The 19,693-nt window shown below is 42.1% G+C and overlaps 1 protein-coding gene across 6 annotated transcripts in view; it reads left to right on the forward strand.

The window, feature by feature from the left end:
• The window catches only part of PLEKHA8 (pleckstrin homology domain containing A8), a 63,029-nt gene that overhangs the window by 34,089 nt on the left and 9,247 nt on the right, over positions 1–19,693 (forward strand). The window contains exons 13-14 of one of the 6 annotated variants that reach the window (XR_003046343.1): positions 3,339–3,400; positions 8,540–8,620. The exons of 2 other annotated variants lie outside the window; for them this stretch is intronic. Coding sequence is in view for 3 of the 4 variants with exons in the window: in XM_006912035.3 (XP_006912097.1) it covers positions 3,339–3,400; positions 8,540–8,737 (260 nt within the window). In the remaining variant the exon portion in view is untranslated. Of the gene's footprint in view, positions 1–3,338; positions 3,401–8,539; positions 13,268–19,693 lie in introns of those variants that run through there. 3 more of the 6 variants (XM_006912035.3, XM_015589470.2, XM_025046939.1) reach the window with 3 other exon arrangements.

Raw genomic sequence — 19,693 nt, forward strand, 5'->3', positions numbered from 1 at the left:
CAAGAGTGCCGCGTCAGAGGACACCTCAGTTCTTGTTTCACCTCCGTCCACTGGTTCTTGGGCTGGCTCTTCTCCAGATGTTTCATTTTGTCTGAAGTCTGGTCACTGTCAAGAATTCGGAGGGTACTTTCCTAGTACTTCAGTTTTTTTATTATAAATATTTCAGGCATTTAACAAGTATCACCACTTGACCTAATACGTGAAATAGTTTAGTGCTGTACCCACATACCACCCCTTGTCCCCATTACTTCTCTCATTGTCCAGAGAGGATCTTCATCCTGAATTTGCTCTTTATCATTATATATGTTTTTTTAAACTTTAACTCTATGGATGTGTATGTCCATAAACAGTATCTAGTTTGTTTTGCATGTTTTAAACTCATATACATGGTGTCACATTATACACATTCTTCCTCTCTCTGTCTTTTTCATATTTCTTCACTCTTTATTCACTCTCAGACCTCTCCTGATTCTCAGTTTTGGCCTAAGGGCTGCCCAGTTCAGCTCATTTGCAGAGTTGAGACACTCGTTGATTCCTGAGCTTAGCGAAAGGTTGACTCTACCTTCTCTGGCTTTGCTTATCTAATTCCTAAACTTTGTCTTAAAACTTAGATTTGCATTTCTCCTTTGTCCTCTCCGCAACGCAAAGTAACTTTACAAATTCTTACCAATTATAGATTTACCACAGAGGAACAGTTTCTCATATGTTCATTTCCTGGACAGAATAGTCATCTACCAACAGTAATGGAAACGTTTATTCTCTCTCAGATACTACCACCAGTGTCGGCATAATCTCTAAGCACCTCACAGCAAGTTTCTCAGTTACCTATAAAGAAATTATATCTGTATTTTTCCCGTAAACAGAATGACAGAATGAGCCCTTTTTTTCCCAGGAAATGGCTGAAAAGGGCACATCTTTTCATTTTCGTTATTTTGTTTCCCAAAGAATAAACATTCATTTTCTGGCAGAATGGTCTATGTAACAAGAATGCCCCAAGTTCTCATCGCTTTTAGCTTTGTGACCTTGGGCAAGTCATTACCTCTCTGGGTCTTCTGTTTTGTTTTGTTTTGTTTTGTTTTGTTCTTTTCTTGTTTGTTTGTAAAGGAAGAGAACTGGGTGAGGTGACTGTCAAAGGCTTCCTGCTCAGAAATTTTGACTCAGTCTCTGAGGAACTGACACATCTCAAAGAACTGGGAGAAGGGTATCATTTCTGTCTTTCAAAAGCCAAAATTACTTCCAGATTATAGAACATTCATTATGGTAATGAATGGGTATTACAGTAAAGATTAATGTATTTCATTATCTAATCTCTAGGTAACCAAAATAGGTCAGGCTTAGACTTCATCTTATTTTAATGCAGCCTCACGTGGCCGGGATATTTGCAGCTCTAGAAGTCAGCTAAGGACTTTGGGCCAGTCTTTTGTTTTTTTTTAATGAGTTTTATTTCATTTGTTGGTTTAAATTGCAGTGGTGGCCTTCAGGGGCCTGAGTCAGGATGCACCCAGGTTCTCTGACACCCTCTCTTCCCGTTAGGCCACCTGGCTCACATTTGCCCGGGGGGACTCCTCTCTCGCAAAGTGCAGACACAGTAAGGCGTAGCTGCCTCGTCTGGAAGGGCAGGTAGGGGGACGCGAACTGCTGCAGAACAAGCACTCCGTCTTCCTTAGACCAGGCCGCCCACGTTATTCGGACTCAGCACCCTGGTTTTCTTGCTGTCCCTTGAAAGGGGCGTGGCAAAAGGTTTCAGGCTTTTTTGAATGGTTGACTTAAATGGCAAAGTGTAGTGAAGGTATAAAGTCTCTGAGGTTGGCATAGCACTGGATCCAGAGCCCTCATATACAGGTAGTTAGTCCGGCCAGGTGCCTTTGGAGCCGAAGGCTCAGGCACACGGATGGCCTCAGATGCTGAGACTATAGAGAAGTGCGGGTCTCGCCTGGTTTCTTCCCTGCCACACAGTTCCAGGTCAGATTGCCCATGATTGTTAGTAGAAAAAAATAAGCAATCTATATAAAAAAGCAAGAGGAAGAGGCTATACCCCCGGCGTGCCTGAGTGCTGGAGTGCATGATTGTAGGCTGCTTCTCTCCTTTTTATGTTTCCCTGATTTTAAACAATGTGCATGCATTACTCATAAAATACAATTTTTTTTAAAGTACGTGTTATATTTTTTCGTAAAACTGCCACTGTGCCTCAGGTGGGAAGTTCAGAACCCTTTACATGGCATATAAAGGTCCTCAAAATTCGGCCACAGTCCCAGTGGTCTTTAGCCCCAGTGAACTGCACCCCACTCCTGTTACAATGTAAAATATCTTTGCATCCTATGATAATGTCACTTAAGCATTGATTAAATGATGGTGGTACTTGTACTAGTGCTGAAACTAGCACATGAAAATACATAAGTTTGGAACAGACATGGTGAAGAAGGTCAAACCACCCCCATGATACTCTGTGTTAATTTAGGAGTAAGCATTGTAAACTGCTGGGGATCATGCTTAGGAAATAAAATGGAGCAATAAATAAAAATGCGCTACAGGGATACAGATCTGTGCCTCCCGAGGATGCATTTACTCCTACGGAGAAATTGATTTTGAATTTTACATACATTGAATTATTTAAAGCCTTCAGGAACACATCCCTTGCATAAAGTGCAGTAACTTTGTTCTTGAGATTAATTTTTTTGTAATTAAAATGATCATATACCGGTGTTTAAATCTCACTTTAAAACACATTGGGACAAAAATAATGTCTTTATCTTTAAAGTGTAGAATATGAATGACTTATTAATAGGCCTGACCAATTACTTTATAACTAGCTTAGTAACTTTAAGCCATTCTTTTCATGATAGTTGTAATGGTTTCTAGGTTTAATGCTGTATATCCAGCATCTTAGGGACACCTAGGACAAACATTTGACGTTCCAGAACTGAATGTTAGAATGAGAAAGAATCCTTAGAGATCGTTTAACACAGAGAGAAACAGGTGGATAGAGAGGGCAGCTAAGGGATTGGCTCAGGGTCACACAGCATTTCAAGAAACTGCATCGTTATATTTTTATCGTTACATGTATTAAACCTTTCCCACCATGATAATAAGCTGGAGTGGGGATATGTTGATACAGGGTAAGAGTGGGAATACCTATTTTTCTTTTCAAAAAAAAAAATCTCTGTAGGTTTTTTCCCTGCTCAAGACTTTTAGGATACATAGTCTTGTCATTAGACTTTTTCCATGAGTCCCTAATACCAGTGGAAACAGGCTCCTGCATGCATTAGAAAGGACACGATCCTAGCGGCACATCAGATTCCGATGGAATTGTTCCTCACGGAGCGTTTCTTCTTTTCAAGATAACGCGTACGGAAAAACGTTACGGCAGCACCACGGCTGGGTGGTTCGAGGGGTTTTTGCGGTAAGTCATCCTTCCGCCTCCTACTGTTCTGGAGTCACAGGGTGGTTCTGCTTTGTGTGTGCGGTGTTTCCCTTTGCTCTGTTTTCGAGAATAAGAACAAAAATGTTGCTTGTTAATTTAAGTCTGTGGGTGTTTGTTGTGTGGAAATGTTGGCAACAAAAACACCCGAAGTTAATATAATACTGAATGTCAACTGTAATTGAAAACTCAATTTTAAAAAGTGTCTAGAACAGAAAAGGCTGATGAAGGGGGCGCTTTACCCTGTCCGGCCCCAGTGCCCTTGTGGAGATTTGCCTCGGAAGCGCTCGCCTTTCCCATAAGGTAGTGAAGAGTATCGATCGGATTGGGCAGGAAGCCGCCAGGTCCGTTGAGGGCCACACAGCGCTGCCCTCGAGCTCGTGGCTCCCCCTGCTGCCTGTTGTGTTCCATTTTGTTACTTCTCAGATTCTGATTTATTTTTCCTTACTTGAATTTCATCTTTGACTATTAATTGAATTGTGTGTGCCAGCGGCTAGGGCTACAATTCTCTTCTCACCTGGTTATTTTCATTGTGGAGGTGTCCGTACTCATCTGTTTGTCTCCTGATACCCAATACTTCCTCCCCAGCATGTTGACTTAGGAAGAACACACGCCTGGGGATCACAGTCCCCTGGACAGATCATGTAGCCTGCTTCATAAAATAGCAGGAGTAGGTGGCCCCTTTATGTCAGGAGTGATATGTGCTCTGTGATTCTCCCATCCGGGGAGAGGGCGGCCTCAGTCACTTGCAGCCATAACAAGGCGAGTCTCGTGTAGTGGCGCACCAGGAAACGTCAGAATTCTTTGGAAGGTCGGGGGATAAAAGTAGCCATGCAGATGATGGTTTTTTTTACTAATTTAAAGGACAGGAGGCATCATCTGCCAAGGTAAGAACTGTTTAGGTCATGATTGATTAGGAGGCAGGTAAAGAAAGTGGGAAGAATTTACAGTGGAAGAAATCAAATTTAGGGAAAATGAAATCCTTTCTGAAAGCGTGGGGATGACTAGCTCCATGTCCTGCTGTCTGCCGGACTAGAAGCCAGACCAGTGGCAGCTACGGGCTGCCCACACTTACCTTCAGTGCATGTTTAAGTCATGACAAGAGCTGCCATGTGGCTGCTGGACAGACGCGTGTTGTGCCAGGTGCTTCCATGTTTATCATCTTTGGTAATCCTCGGGATTAACTCCCACTACTTTATAAATTCAGAATTATTCATTCCAGTCCCAGAGTGCGGCTACGGCAGAGCCCAGGGCTAAACCCAGATCGCTGTCTCCAAAGGCTAGTGCTCATTACCCACATTGCAGCTCTCTGCAGTGACGATGGAGTAATTGAGAAGCTGCTAGTGAATAATTAGTCAGTGGATGCTGCTACGTTCATCAGCCTCCCTGAGTAAATACTGTGATTGCTTGCAGGTGTCTGACACCCGCGTTTCCTTGGTGAGATGACAAAGCATAAAAACACTGAGTTCCTCATTGTATGAGAAATGTGAATGGTTTTTTTCTTTCCTAGTATGGAAGGTAAAGTTTTCTCCTGAAATATTAATAATTCAAGAGATATTGACAATAGGAATGCAGCCATAGCAGAAAATTTATCATAAGCATGAGTGTTTAAAAGGACTTTATAACTAAAAGCATTTCCCCCTAATATATAGTAATTTAGACATATCATAAAACATCGTAGAAATTATGGAAGACCAGAAAGGGGAAAAAATTTAAATTGTCCATATTCTCATCACTCCATAATAACCATTTTTAATATTTTTGTGTTTTACCTTCTCAACTTTTATTCTTATATCCTGTTACATGTTCTTTTAAATATCGTTCTATTTAATTTTATATATTTATCTACATATCTACTTAACACATGTTTATACTTACATCTACATGTTTATATTGTTTGTGTATAGTTATCTTTATTTTGTATACTTGCTCTATATATGCATATAAATTTTTTGACATTTAGCTCGTAGTGTAATTTTATATCTTCCCCCTACATGCACACTCAATAGATTGTCTCATGACCATTTTTAAATACCGTAAGAGTCTTTGAAAATCATTATTTTTAGTGACCGCATAATATTTCTCTAGTATGGAGGTACTATAGTTTATTTGTCCAATTCTCTCTGTTGGAAATTTAAGCGGGTTCGGAGTTTGTTATTACAAATAAAACAGTATCCGTTCATATGCATTTTTTACTAAAACTCTTATTTCCTCAAAATAGGTTCCTAGAAGTAGAATTGCCATGTCTCATACCAGTAACTACAACCACAATTTAGAATTTTGAGCACTTACCTTACATTAAACATTGCTTTAAGTGTTTTACACATGTAAAGTTATTAATTTCCTCCCTCTGAGGTAAGTTCTCTTATTTTCCCTACTTACAGGCAAAGAAACCGAGATACAAAGAGATGAGATATTACACTCAAAGTTATAGAGTAAGAACATTTGGAAGACTCATGATGTTATTGCCAGTAATTTTTAAAGTTGCTGGTTTTAAAGAAAATAGATTGTATCAAGCATTTGGCAATAGCTTCCTCAGTAGAGGAGCTGGGTCGGCCCTTTTGGCCTCTCTACTGTTATTCTTCACGTTATTCTTACTTTGGAACGTTTATTGAGTTTCCCAACGGGCTAATTAATAAGCAGGGGCAAATTCGTTTAACTGATCACACTTGCTCAGGGAGATATCTTTACACTCAAGGTATTTAACTCATTCTCCAGCCAAATAGTGAACTTTTATCTTTGAACAGTTATAACTTGTGAAACCAATGCCCACTCCAGGCTCTGTCTGTAACGTGGCCACCAGCTGCCCTTCACATGACCTTTTGGTTCTCTCTTCAGTCGAGTTCTATCGTTGTTTCCCAAATAGACTTGGCCGTATCACAGTCTTCTGTGATGAACCTTTGAGAAATTCCTTGGGCCTCACTCTGATAAAACGTTAAAAAAAAAAAAAAAAAAAATTATTTTACTTAAAAATATGTGAATAGTGTTCAGTTTTGTTTTTTACCAAAAAGTCCAGAGAGGTTATAACAAAAACTTGCAGTCCCTGCCTTCTGCTCCCCACTTCCCAGACTCACTCCAAAGAAGCCACTTTCAAATACTGGCTGTTTCTTCCAATTCCTCCATAATTCTAAGAATGTCTGTTGTTCTTTGTGGCCTTATCCATCATAGATTAGAATTGACCTCTCTAAGACCTCACTAGCACAGCCTCACCTCCCAGTGTAATGATGTCACAAGTTAACATGACGAGATGAGCCAAACTTCTATGGTCTTTTTTTGTTGTTGTTCTTATATGTTTTATATTCTTTCCTGCACCATCAGATCCTTCAAATCACCACCACTCTCAACTCACAAATGTATCAGAGTATATGTTGTTGTTTTTTCTTGGAGACTTCCCCTTCAGAACTTTCTAAACTCTTATTCCAATCTGAATTAGTTGTTCAGGCCTGTTGCATGCTATTGACCTAGGACTATTCTTCACCAGTTTTCCTATGTTAAATCTCTACCTCAATCTAATTTTATTTCCTAGGTCCTGTAACTTTCTGTCTCTTGATCTAATCCGTCACTTTTGTCATGTCCATCCTCCAGTAGCTTCCTGAGAAAGGGCACGAGGGAGCTAAATTTTTGAGTGCTTTCGTACCTAAAAACATCTTTATTCTGCTCTTTTTTTCTAGAGTGATGCTTTGGCTGGTATAAAGTTCTAGGTTAATAATAATTTTCTCTCAGAATTTTGAAAGCATACCTCTATTGTCCTCCAGCTTCTTTTGTTACTGTTATAAAATTTAATGTCATTCTAATTTCTGTTCCATTTTATATAAACTCCTCCCTATCCTCTTATGGATACTTTTAGGATCTTTTCCTTTTCCCCTTTTGGTTTCGATCATTCATTATGCTAAGCACTTGGGTGGGTATTTAAATCAGGAGACTCATACCCTTCAGTTTGGGGAGATTTTCTCACATTATAATTTCGAATAATTGCCTTCCCTTCATTCTCTGCTCTCCCCCTTGTGCTCCTACCATTATTTGAGTATTATTTTGTGCCAGGCTGTGGGTGAAATACATCATATATATCCCATTAACCCTTCAGATAAGGAGAGTGGTATCAGTTCTCTTCTACAGGTGAGGAAACTGGGGTTCTGGGAGATTAACACTTTGTGATCCGTGAAAGTTTTGGGATTCAGGTCGCGTGGTCTTCTTCATCCAAGCCTGTGCATGGTAAATGCCAGTTGCTCTCCAGCTGCAAAAAGGGGGCGGGTTGATTCTCAAAGACCTTCAAATTCGAAGTATAAGGGAGCTCAGGAAAGCAGCTGTAGAATGATAATTCAGGATTCCAGAAAGTCTCCAGAGATCTCAGCAGAGCCAACCCAGCAGATGCCAGACAACTGATTTTAGCAAGCTTAGGGAATGTGGGTCTGCAGAGGGGAGGGGGCTGTAAGGAGCCTAGGAAATCGCCTGTCTCGAGAGTGGAACAGTGTGGTTTGGTGCCTGAAAAAGCAGAGACGATCATCTGTGAACTGGGGTATAAACCGTACAGGGTTTTCATGAAGATCAACTGGGATAAAATACACTGTTAAAACGTCAGTGCACAAAAAATGTTAGTTCCCTTCAATTTTAGGAAAAGTTCAATCAGGAGTGCAAAGGAAATATTATCCATGTGGGAGGAAATAGGAATTATGCAAAGGAGCGTACGCATAAAGATGAGACACAGACAGGAGGGAGACCCACGGGAGGCTGGCCACGTGGGACAGGCTGTGGTGGCCACGTGCATTCAGGAAGATTCCGAGGGGTCAAGGAGCATAGTCTGCATCACACCGAGAATGAGAAGGGCGCTTTCCTCACATGCTTTTTCTCTCAACATTTCCTGACTCGATGGCATTATAAGTAAATACTTGCTGCCTCTAGCCATAAAATTATTTTATTTGGTGCTTGAAAAAAATTTTTTGAGTCCACTAATTGGAAGGGTATATTCCTGGTTTTTTACTCTTGCTCTCCTCAGCTGCATGTGTGCGTGTGTGCGCGCGTGTGTGCGTGTGTGTGCGTGTGCACGCACGCCCTCGTGAATACGAGTAAAGTGTGGGAGAGATTGAGGCGTCATGCACACTCTCATGGGCAGTTCTTTTGCAGTTAGCTCTGAGGGCAGCTCCGTCCTATGAAGATTTTGTGGCGGCGTTAACCATAAAGGAAGGAGACCACCAGAAAGCAGCTTTCAGTGTCGGCATGCAGAGGGACCTCAGCCTGTACCTCCCTGCCATGGAGAAGCAGCTGGCCATCCTGGACACCTTGTACGAGGTCCACGGACTGGAGTCGGATGAGGTGGTGTGACGGCCGCGGGGCAGCGCCGCCTCCTCACTCTGGGGCGTGGAGTTTGCCGACGTGTTTTGTTGCTCTGCTTACTTTCCAGCAGCAGCTTCGCCCTCTCCAGCCCCTCGGGGGCGTGGGGCAGTGGAGACGAAGCCTAGAGCTTTTATATATAATTTTTTTAAATGCATATGTGTTCTGTGTGTTTAAAAATCAAGGTGCTATATATTTTCAGTTCAAAGGGCCTCTTGGAAACCAAATCATAGCTGTTATATAGACTTGAACGGCGAGTTACAAGAGCAGATTTGACATTTTGTTGGTACTGTGTTTTGTTTTGAACTTTGAGTTTTAATGGGCCACCCAAACCCAAGCTGTAAATGAACAAATTCTGAATCAAGGACTGTAACTCATAGCCAGGGTTTCAATCAACTTAGACTAAAAATTTGGAGGGAGCTGTGCCCCGTTGTTAAAGCTGTTGAAATACAGAGTTTTCTATCCCTAGACATCTCCAGAGAATCCTCCCCTCCGTGACTGTGTGGCCAGTAGGAGTCCATGTCGTCAAGGTACTCAGGGCATTGGCGTGACCATGTCAGCGTGGGAGGTAGGTGACACAAAGAAGAAATGCCATCACTATTTACAGGTGGACAGACCGTGGCTCCGAAGAGATGGTGGTGTGAACTCACTCCAGCATCAGGGACAGTGTGGGAGAGGTGGGACATGTCACCCGCAATGACCCCGTCATAGTGCCCACCTGTGCCAGCAAGCTTTCCTGTGCATGTTCTCATTCAGATATCATACCAAAACTGTGACATTCAGGGATTACCACCCAATTTCAGAAGTAAGGATTAGAGGTTGAGGGATTTGCTCGCAGTCATACAGCATCTAAGTGGAGGAACCAGGTGATTCCTCAGTGACCTGGACCACCTCTGCATCACAATCACACGGAGTACTTCTGCAGAAAGCAGACCCCCAGGCCTCTCCCTGCCCTGTAGCGCTGGAACCTGGGGCTAGGACTCAGGACTCTGCATTTGAATAGACTTTTCAAGTGATTCTTGTACACACATGGTCGAAGAACCATGAGGTTAAATTCTAGTTTACAGAATTCCCAGTCTTCTCCATGAATTAAATGATGTGTCCTTTTTTCCAAGAGGAAGAGACTGTTGTTGAAATAAAATAGTTAAAGGGAGAGTGAGTGAGAAGTGGACCGAGGTTACTCAGCAGCTTTCTGATGGCGGCAGCGGCGGCCTGCAGGCCTTGGCGGTGCGTTCGGGGACCGTGGCTATGAGCGAGCGCTCCCGTCAGTCTCGGTGTGTCCACCATCGTGCAGAGCGAGCTAAATGCAACTGCTTATCAACTTCAGAAGCTGTGGAACTGTCATTCATTCTTTCCTAAAACAACCTTGTGTGGGCATTCTCTCGAAAAGAGCGACACTCAGACTGTGGCCCCAGTCTCTCAGTAGGCCAAGCTGCCAAGAGTGTGTGTGGGAGAGAAGCCCGTTAGCGACCACTTGTCGATAGTAGCTGGAAGAGAAGTTCCAGTGTGAGGTTTCCCAGGGACGAGGGTGCATCCCTTTGAGGGGCACAGGTGAATGCTACCTGGGCAGCGCCAGGTGATGCTGTTCCTAGAGCAAAGAGAACCACCCCCCTCCCGCCCCGCTTAGGCAGAGAGGTTATGGAGGGAGGGATACTGATTTTGTGTTGGGTGTCTTTGAACAAATGGGCATTTATTTAGCTCAAATTAATGATGCAGTTCCTCTACTCACATGAGGATGTCTGGAAAAGGCTTAAACTTAGAAAAGCAGCATCAGATGTTTAAGGCTGGATGCTAAAATGATGGTGATTCTTTTGTATTTTAGCACTTCCTGTTGGCAGCTGCCAAGGCAGGTGTGTGGTCCTCCCTGTCCCCACAAGTGATCAGTGTGACTCTCCCTCTAGCTGGTGTGAATACGAGGGTGGAACTAGGGAATAATTTAGAATTCCTGCCCTTGACGCAGCCTCCTAAAAGGGAAAAAGAAAAAACAGCCAATCTACTCTCACCTTGAATGAAGACACTTTTAGGCGCTGTGCCCTTGGGAAGGGGTGCTCCCAGAGGTTATAAGTGCAGTGAAGCTTGACCGTTCCAATGGGCTGCTAGTGTTCCCTGTCACCTCAGGTGAACTCGTGTGGTCTCTTGGAGCGGGGGTGGGCACGCTGAGGATACCTCAGATTTGTCCTTGATACTCAGAACACACACAAAAAGCACGCAGCTCGGCGTGGCCGCTTGGCACGTATACAGGCATTGCCTTGGTGTGCAGGACTCAACTCCTGGGGAAGAACGCTGTAATATATAAATATGCTGGGATCTTTGGGAACCCAGATCAGAATAGCTAGAATAATGAATGAGTTGCATTTTCTACGCAGCCTTTTCCCAGACATTACCCTGTAGGATGGGTCTGATGTTTTTTGATAGGTATTTTCCTCACTGGAGCATATTAAGTTTGCCTATGATGTGTCACATTTGGAGAGTCCTTCAATAAAAATACCTAGAAGTTGAACCTAAGGCCAGACGATCATTTTACCTTGACCTAAAGCTTGGCACAGGCAGAGCTTCCTCCTGAATCTACAGTATTTGCTTCTCCATTTTAGTTAAAGTCCTAATTTGTGCTGATTTGCATTTACTGTCCAAGAAGAGAACAAAGAGAAAAGATTGTTCAGGCTTTCTCCCCACAAACCTCCAAGACTTCAGGAAACCGAAGCTTGCTTTCACTCGGACGATGAGAGGAGAAAATGCTGTTGTGTTTGTTGGCACAGCAGTCACCTTGCTCTCATTGCTCAGACATATTTAGGATCCCTTTTCAAGAGTAACTGTTAGATCCTGAAGAAAAAGGTAATGTGTCTTCTGGGTATCAGGAGAAGCTAGTAAGTAACATCGGATGATGCCTCACAGCCCCTCCGCACCCACCGTTTCATCTTCCACAGCCGAAGCCAGGCTTTCCACTCAAGAGGGATCGATGTGTGTTTGTCTAACTGAACAAAATCCTTTCAATGCTGGCAATTTTTCTGTCCTTTGAAAGCAAATTTGACTTCTGCTAGGTAATCCTGGTGAAACTGTGAAGTTGGAGAGATACCTTTTGGGGGCGAAACCAGCTTGTGGCTGTGAAGTGGGTGTGGTTTTCTCGCCAGCTCCGCAGGGAGCTTTAGAAGTGGGACTCGGCATGGCGAGCGTGTCGGTGCCGGGCGATTGACTTTGAAAGGTGGTGCTCATCAGCTGTGGGGTAGCGGCTTGAGGCACCTTGTCGTCGTTTGTGTGCCATTGTGAACATAAAGCTTCCCCACCGGTCACATTTCGTGAGGGCTCTCTGAGCTTCTCTCCTCTCCTCTGTCACTAGAGATTGCCACCGGGGTCCCCATCCGAACACCAACCACACAGCCCTCTTTTAGCGGTTCTGCCCTGTTCAGCAGTACCTCCGGGCACAAGTGCAGCATCTGGCACAGACCTAACCCAGGGTTAGGGGGTTCGGTTCCCCTCCCAGACCGCAAGAGCTTCCTAACCCCTCTTTCCATTTGTAGCTGTGAAGCAGGTGATCACCATGATGTGTCGCATCTAGGAAGGGCGATCTGATATTGAATGAGTGGGGCTGGAAAGTTTTGCAGTCTTCTCTTTTTCGATTATTAATTGCATTTTTGTATATATCCAAAAAGTTAATGCTTTCACCTTTATATTTTCAGAAAAGTGTTTTTAATTAAAAAAAAAAATGTGGTAGGGACCAACACTTTTCTTTATTCAATTTGAAATAAGTAGAGGAGCTGAAGTGGGAGGTATCTTATTAAGGAAACTTAATCCGACTGTGAAAATCGTATATGAAGAAATACTTCAGGCAGTCGAGAGCGTCAGAGGGTCCTGAGCAGTATAAAATGATGTGAGACATTTGGGAAACTTTCTGGAGGAAACTTATTTTTATGGATTTTTTTTTCTCACTAATCTACCACATCCTGCAAGAAGCTGGTTACATAATGGTGCATTTCTGAATCACTGATTAAAATCAGCCGCTTCTGATCTTAGTCATAGGTTTTACAACTCTTCGGCTTCCCCACCCTCGTGTTTCGGTTTTTTTAGGTGAACTTCCAACCTTTTTTACATTTTCAGATTTAGAATTTATAAGTGAAATAAATATATTTTAAGCTGTTGTTCTGTTAGCTGAGCTGCTGTGTTTGGTCGTCAAGGGCCCGGCCCGGGCTGCTCTGATCTGGTACAGTCCGCGTGCGGGCTGGTGCGTGCGGTAACCCTGTGCTCCTGTGACGTGTGTGAGAACTGCGTTCTGCTTCTGGGTGTCCCTTTGTAATCCGCAGTCGCTTACTCAGGGGTTTCATAATAATGACATAAAATATTCACTAGCCGTCTAATGGCATTTTAAGATTGCTTATCTATTGTAAGGTTGTTAGGAGTCCTGTCACCAATCCCGTGAACTGTCTCTGAAAGCGTTCCCACTTCCCACCCTGTTGCAGCCAGTAGTCCTGTGTACAGAGGCCGTTTGCATGATTTCTTCTTGCACTGCTGCATTAAGGCACTCCAGGCCATGATTAAGCGATTATCGACGGTACAGTTGACGCATGCATTGATCTTTCTCCTCTTCTGTTTTTATATAGCCTTTCATTAAAAGGAAAATACATACCACGATGTAATGCAAACGTTTTCAAAATTCTTCGGTTACCTTTTTAATTACTTCTCTTTCAGAGCAAACAAATGTTTTCAGCTAAGCTATGTGAGTACACAAGAAAGAGATTCTGCTCGTTTTAAGCATCATCCTTTCTATTACGTATATTATAAAGTGTGGTCAATATTTCCTCCCTGTACTTTATAAATAGAAACCACCCTGGAATGGTTGGTACCCCTTGCAAAGCTGAGCTAATTTGCAGAGACTCCTGTTTTTGTGTCTCTTTATAGATGTACATGGAGTCAGTGATGACAAGAAGGGTTATCTAGAAGTCATTTCTGTTGCATCCCGGAGGGCTCATGAGCCAGTCTCATGGCACGTTTGATGTATGAGTCCCCTGTGTCACGACAGTTTCACTAGAATGTCAGTAAACAACCCGACTACCTCATGTGAAATTGGCTGTGAACAACCTGTGTCGTACGAGACGTGTGTTAAAGCCGATGTAATCTGGTTAATAGATTGGACAAAATGATGTCTCTCTAAAGAAGAAACACATTAGACCAGATGCCAAAGGCTACAGCGTACATCGATTTCCCTGGATTTGTTTTTTATGTCAATGTTTAATTCTACCCCAGTATTCTTATCTTGAATGTGGTTTCATAGATCCATGCACTTTGAATATCTGTCACGCTCAGTCTTATGTTACCTGTTCTTGTCCTTCAGCATTTTGATTGAGCATCATAATGACAATAGAAAGCAAGTATCAAGTTGATACTTTGTTGATTTCTTAATCATAATGGACCTTTACTTAGAGTATAATGTGTTGGAGCCTTTTAGGACCAGCCAATGAATGAGGATTTCACGTGTAGGTTAAATGTACAACTCTGTCCAAGTTCTTACTCTGTATCTTGTGGGGAGGGGGAACAAGGGAGGGTTTTACTTTTTTTGCAAAAATGTTTGAAAACATCTGTCAGATTTTATATTCATTAGTTATAATAAACTTATTTTTAAAGTATTTTATCAAGTGCTTCTCTTAAAGATATTTGTATGGTTTCTTAGGATAAATAAGGACAGATCACAGAAGCTTTACTTCCTAAAGCCTAAAGCCTAACAAATGAACTACCAAAAAGAATAAAAATTTGAAAAGTAAAAACCACTTAAGTTCGCCAGCAGTGAAGCATGGGAAGGAGCCCAACCTTGAGCTTTAAGCCTCAAAAGACGACTGCCGAAGAAAAGACCAGAAAAGCCCAGATTCTCTGGCGAGAATAAGAAGAGCTCTGAATCCTGCCCCGTTGAGGGGGGATTTGCAAAATCCGGAATTCTCATCAGCATCTCAGATTTTATTAAGTTGATTCAACAGTCGGGCAAGATGGGCAGCCTTAGTCTTCCTCTGCGGGGGGCCGGCACAGTATATCCGCACATGTGCTTTAGAAGAGGGGGCGTCGCTGGGGAGGGATGGGTGAACCGAGGGACGGGAACAAACTGCTCATCCACGAATTAAGAGAAACACCAACGTGCCAAGGATCTTCCCCCCACGATATGGTAGATATGTCTCCCCTCCGTCTGGAATTCAACCCGGTGCAGCACTTAATACACGTGTCAGAAGACAGAGCAGGGTCCAGTTCCTCTAACAAAAGCCTGTATACACAGCCCCTCCTCCCTCCCCATGCAGACGCAGACAAGCCCGGCTCAGGTTTGGCTGGTGTTAGCTATTAAAATATCAAAATACTTCTGTACTAGGAGGTAAATAACCAATATCTGAAGGGTCTAATGCTGCTCTGCCCGCTCCCCAGCCTCTGTCGCAGCCCCTCCTAACTTCAGACCACTCCACAATCCAGCAACTAAAGGACTAACGTGGCCCCACGAGGAACCTTCGAAGCCCTGCCCCAAAGCTGTGGCCCACCTTTGTTCTGCCTGTTCGGTGTCTGTGTCATGCTGCTGATTAAGTATGTTTCATATCATCCATGACAGGAAGTATACAGAGCACAAAGAGAAGTAGTTGTCACATAAGACGGCAAACGTGCCAGGGAGAGCACGCCAACTCCACTTCAAAGCAAATAAATGGTCGGGTTGGGGTTGTCCACCTTAAACATGAGCAAATTTAAATAAAGTCGCCTGGCAGCTATGTAAATACTCCACAGCCAGTGGAGTATTTACAAAGGGGGTACAGTGGGGAAGAGATGAAACCAACTGGGAAAGAAAGCTGGTCTAAGAAACAAAACTCCTGTAGGGGTATTGTGTTCTCAGAGAACTTCAAAAGAACATGACTTCAATTAAACAAGAGCTCATGTGAGCTGATCAAATAGTGGAATGAGGTTTTAAAAAGGCAGTTAAGGAAACGACCAAGATGACACTATTTTAGAACAAATAAATGAATTAGAGCCAAAAAAAAGGTTGAAAAACAATTTATAACAAAAGAAAAAGCTTGAGATGACAGCAAAGTGAAGAATTAAAAAACAAACAAACAAACAAAACAGATTAAACTCATTCTTGAGAGAGTAATCGTAGGAAGACAAAGATATTCTAACATGTGTAATTGGTGACAGGAAGCACTTGACAATAAAACATATCCTGATTAAGTTAGTGAACTTGAAGAATGAAAAAAGAATTCTTCATTCAGGCAGAAAAAGCAAGTCACCAAAGGGTCTCTAACTTCTCTACCTCAAGATTCAGTGACAGGAGACGATGGGGGAATGCATCCAAAGTCGTGAGTATGAAAACAGTGGCTTCCGTGTATTACCAGCAGCCAAGTCGTCAACAGAATGTCGGGCACTCTTCAGCATGCGAGGACTCTGGGAATACCACACCCACGGGCCCTTAAGAAAACCATTTGGTAGGAGAGATGAATCAAATAACTCGATGACGGAGGAGCTAGTGGTGAGCACTGAATTTATATGAAGAACCAAGACCAAACTGGGAATTAGAGTCATATGATAGATATACATGACAAATATAAACCTTTATAATGTGACTAATAAATTGGGAGTGAGGGAATCTTATTTTGTGGTAACCTTTTTTGAAAAAATAAAATTCAGTGGAGTTTTAAAGAAATATCTGTTAGGATAAAGAAATATTTAAAGTTTAATAATCGTTTCAGTTCAGTTTCTTAAATACAAGCAAATTAGCTGAATGCTATTTTTTAAAAAAATGTGATTAGAAATAAATATGATACAAGTAAGTATGAGTATATTTTTAAAAATCTATCCTTTTATCTGTATCTGAAAAAAAAGTCAGAAATGATGTTTACCTAGTTAGTGATGGTTATTTTTAAGTGAGTATTGATTTTATTTTACTCTTTTCTTTGTATGTTACTATATTGATTGACTTGTTTGATGACCATTCTATCTTTATTTTTAAATGGAGTTGGATTTTTTCAAAAACAAGGTTAAAAAGCCTTGTATAGTGTAGGTGGTCCCCTGGCATATGCTGTTGCTTGTAATGACAGTTGCTTTATAACTCCTAGCAAGGTACTTACATTTTTTAACTTAATCTCACCACACTTCCTTTTTTTCCACTGGTTATTTTTCACTCAACAACTTCTATTCCTTTACCCACACAAAGATATTACTCATATCCCATTTTATAGAACTCATAAGTGTTGGATTCTTTTATGGCTAAAAACGGAACACCAGTATGGAACCCAGTGACTTGCCCAGTACATCTGAAACAAATGAAAAAGTGGAAAAAAGAAGCCATTCGGACTGGCTGACAGTCGTCTTACGAGAGGAAGCCAGAAGGACTCAGCAACAAGGGGATTTTGCACATGAACTGGCTGGAGTCCATCTGAGGAGCTGAAAGGTTTCTTTCTTTGTGCTTCTGTAAGTTTGGAAATGAAATGTCAACGCTTTCTCTGCCCAAGTGAAATTGCAGGGCGATAGAGCTGTAGTTCGGTATTAGCTAATGCTATTCAAACCCAGCTGCCAGCAGCAGCAAACTAATCAGTAAGCATTTCAGGACCATTCAGCATTGTTTGTGGAAGCCTGTGGAAGCCCTGGATTCTATTGTGACATGTGAGAGCAACTCAGGACCCTCTCTCCCTCTTTGTCACACAGAGTTTTATAAAATCCCAAGTCCTAGACTTAATCCTAGACTTAACCAGCTTGCGGAGCTGAAAGACTCCTTCATATGTCATGGGAGTCATAATAGCCACCCCAAAAGGTTGTTAGAAGGATCAAAACAGGAATCGAGCATACTGTGCATGGCATGGCGTCTGGCACGGGGTAAGAATTCCCAAACTGGTGGCAATGGGGATATTAACAGTTGTTACCATTTTAGAGGGAAGTGTAGCTCCACCATGCCTGGTCTCTTCCTGGCTAAGTAAGCCTTTTATTTATTTGGGCCACTTGTCCCCTTAGGGCAGGTTCCCCCCTCTGCACTGAATGTCTTGCCACCTTCACGGAGACCTTCACCTCATCATGTCCCCATGAGACACTTCCCTTCCCCTTTCTTGCCTGAGCCCTGGAGCCAGCTGTGATACTTCACAGCCGTCTCACAGTTGGAAGATTCTAGAAGAATGGCTAACTGATTCCAGAAGAATGGCTAACTGAGTGTTAGGGTGGACCTGACACTCTCCGTAGGCCCCTCCCCCCCCGCTCACTTCAGAAGACAGCTAATAAGTTTTTCTGCCCTGATCTCTCCCCTTGTTTTGGAACACACTAGTTTCTTTGAGTGACTGCCCCTTTGCCACGCTGAGCTCTGGCTGGGCTGCCAGTCACGGAGCCCAACCCTCTGGCCACAGCAGTCGGCATGTGATCCAGAGCTGGCCCATCCTAAGACTTCCCTGGGACTGTATATTTGGACACTGGGAGAGTGTATCTCTGTTATGAACCTCATGTTCGTGTCCCCCCAAAATTTATATGTTGAAATTCTAACCCCCAATGGGATGATGTTTGCAGATGAGGTCTTTTGGAGGTAATTAGAATTAGATTAGGTCATGCCTGAGACAAGATAGAGAAGACTTAAAATAAATGTTAAAAGGTAAACTATGTTCATGGGTTAGAAGATCGGATATTGATGGGATGTCTCCAACCAGGCAATTCTCCAGCTCCAGCTGTGTATCCTCAATTCAATTCAATTCAATTCAATTCAATTCAATTCTGACACTACCTGCCTAAAGAAAGCATCAAGTTAAGGGCTCAGTTCTGCAAGATTGCCCCCAGTCCGCCAGATGCTAATTGAAAGTCCAGGCTGTCACCTATACTTCTCATTGAGCAGCTCTGGATTGGAGGTTCCTGCAACCCTCTCTTGTGAATTATATCTCAATAAAATTTTTTATTATTCCAGTAGGATTTTTGTAGAAATGGATGAACTAATTCTCAAATTTATATGGAAATGTAACAGACCTAGAAAAACCAGAACAATCTCGAGCGTTAACAGTGTTGGAGAACTTAACGTTAGCTAATTACAGGACTTTCTATAAAAGTAGTGATCATGATGGCACAGTGTCAAGATTCACAGAACAATAAAGTTCAGAAATAAACCCACACTGACATGATCAATTAGTTTTTGGTCAAACTACCAAAGTAATTCAGCGGTGAACAAAAGACAAAAGGTGCCTAACCTATATGGGGGAAAAGATGAATTTCAACCCATACCTCACGCCACACATAAATAATTCAAGAGCATATAACTAAATGTAAAAGTGAACGAAGTCCGAAGAGTCTACAAGGAAACATGGGGCAATGTCTCTGTGAATTTGGGATAAGATTTCTTAAGACATAAAAACACTATAAATGTAGGTAAATCATATTTAAATTTTTAAAATTCAGTAAAAAGTTTTCAGGAACAACCAAGTGCAAACAGGAGAGCCAACGTTGCAAGGTCAGAATACCTAGATCAAAAGAGCATGTTCAAAACATGAAGAATTCCTACACAGAAGATAGAAAAATTTACGAAGAAAGCGACTAGATAACTCACAAATGAGGCTGATGGCTTAGAGAAAGGGGGTTGGTGAGCAGTTTCAAATATAATCGGCCATTCAGGGCTCTTCCTCTAGATATTGCTTGTTCATTCTTTTATCATTTTTCTCCTGGGTTATCTCATTTTTAATTCTAGCTATATTGGTTATATGAATAACATATCATCTCTTATATGGAGGCTTGTCTTTTCATTTTGTTTCTTGTGCCTTTTGTTATAAAACAAGTTTTTAATTTTAATATCAAATAGATCCATTTTTCTTTTACAATTATGCTTGTTGGGTTCCATTTAAAAAATAATTGCATATTCTACTACCGCTAAAACATCATGTGATATTTTTCCCAAAAATGTAATAATATTCACCTTTAGGTCTCTATACCCTCTGGAAATTATTTGTGTATGGAGTGTGGTGTGGAATTGTTTTATCTTTT

Source organism: Pteropus alecto, unplaced genomic scaffold (genome assembly GCF_000325575.1).
Source record: "Pteropus alecto unplaced genomic scaffold, ASM32557v1 scaffold21, whole genome shotgun sequence".
NCBI lineage: Eukaryota > Metazoa > Chordata > Mammalia > Chiroptera > Pteropodidae > Pteropus > Pteropus alecto.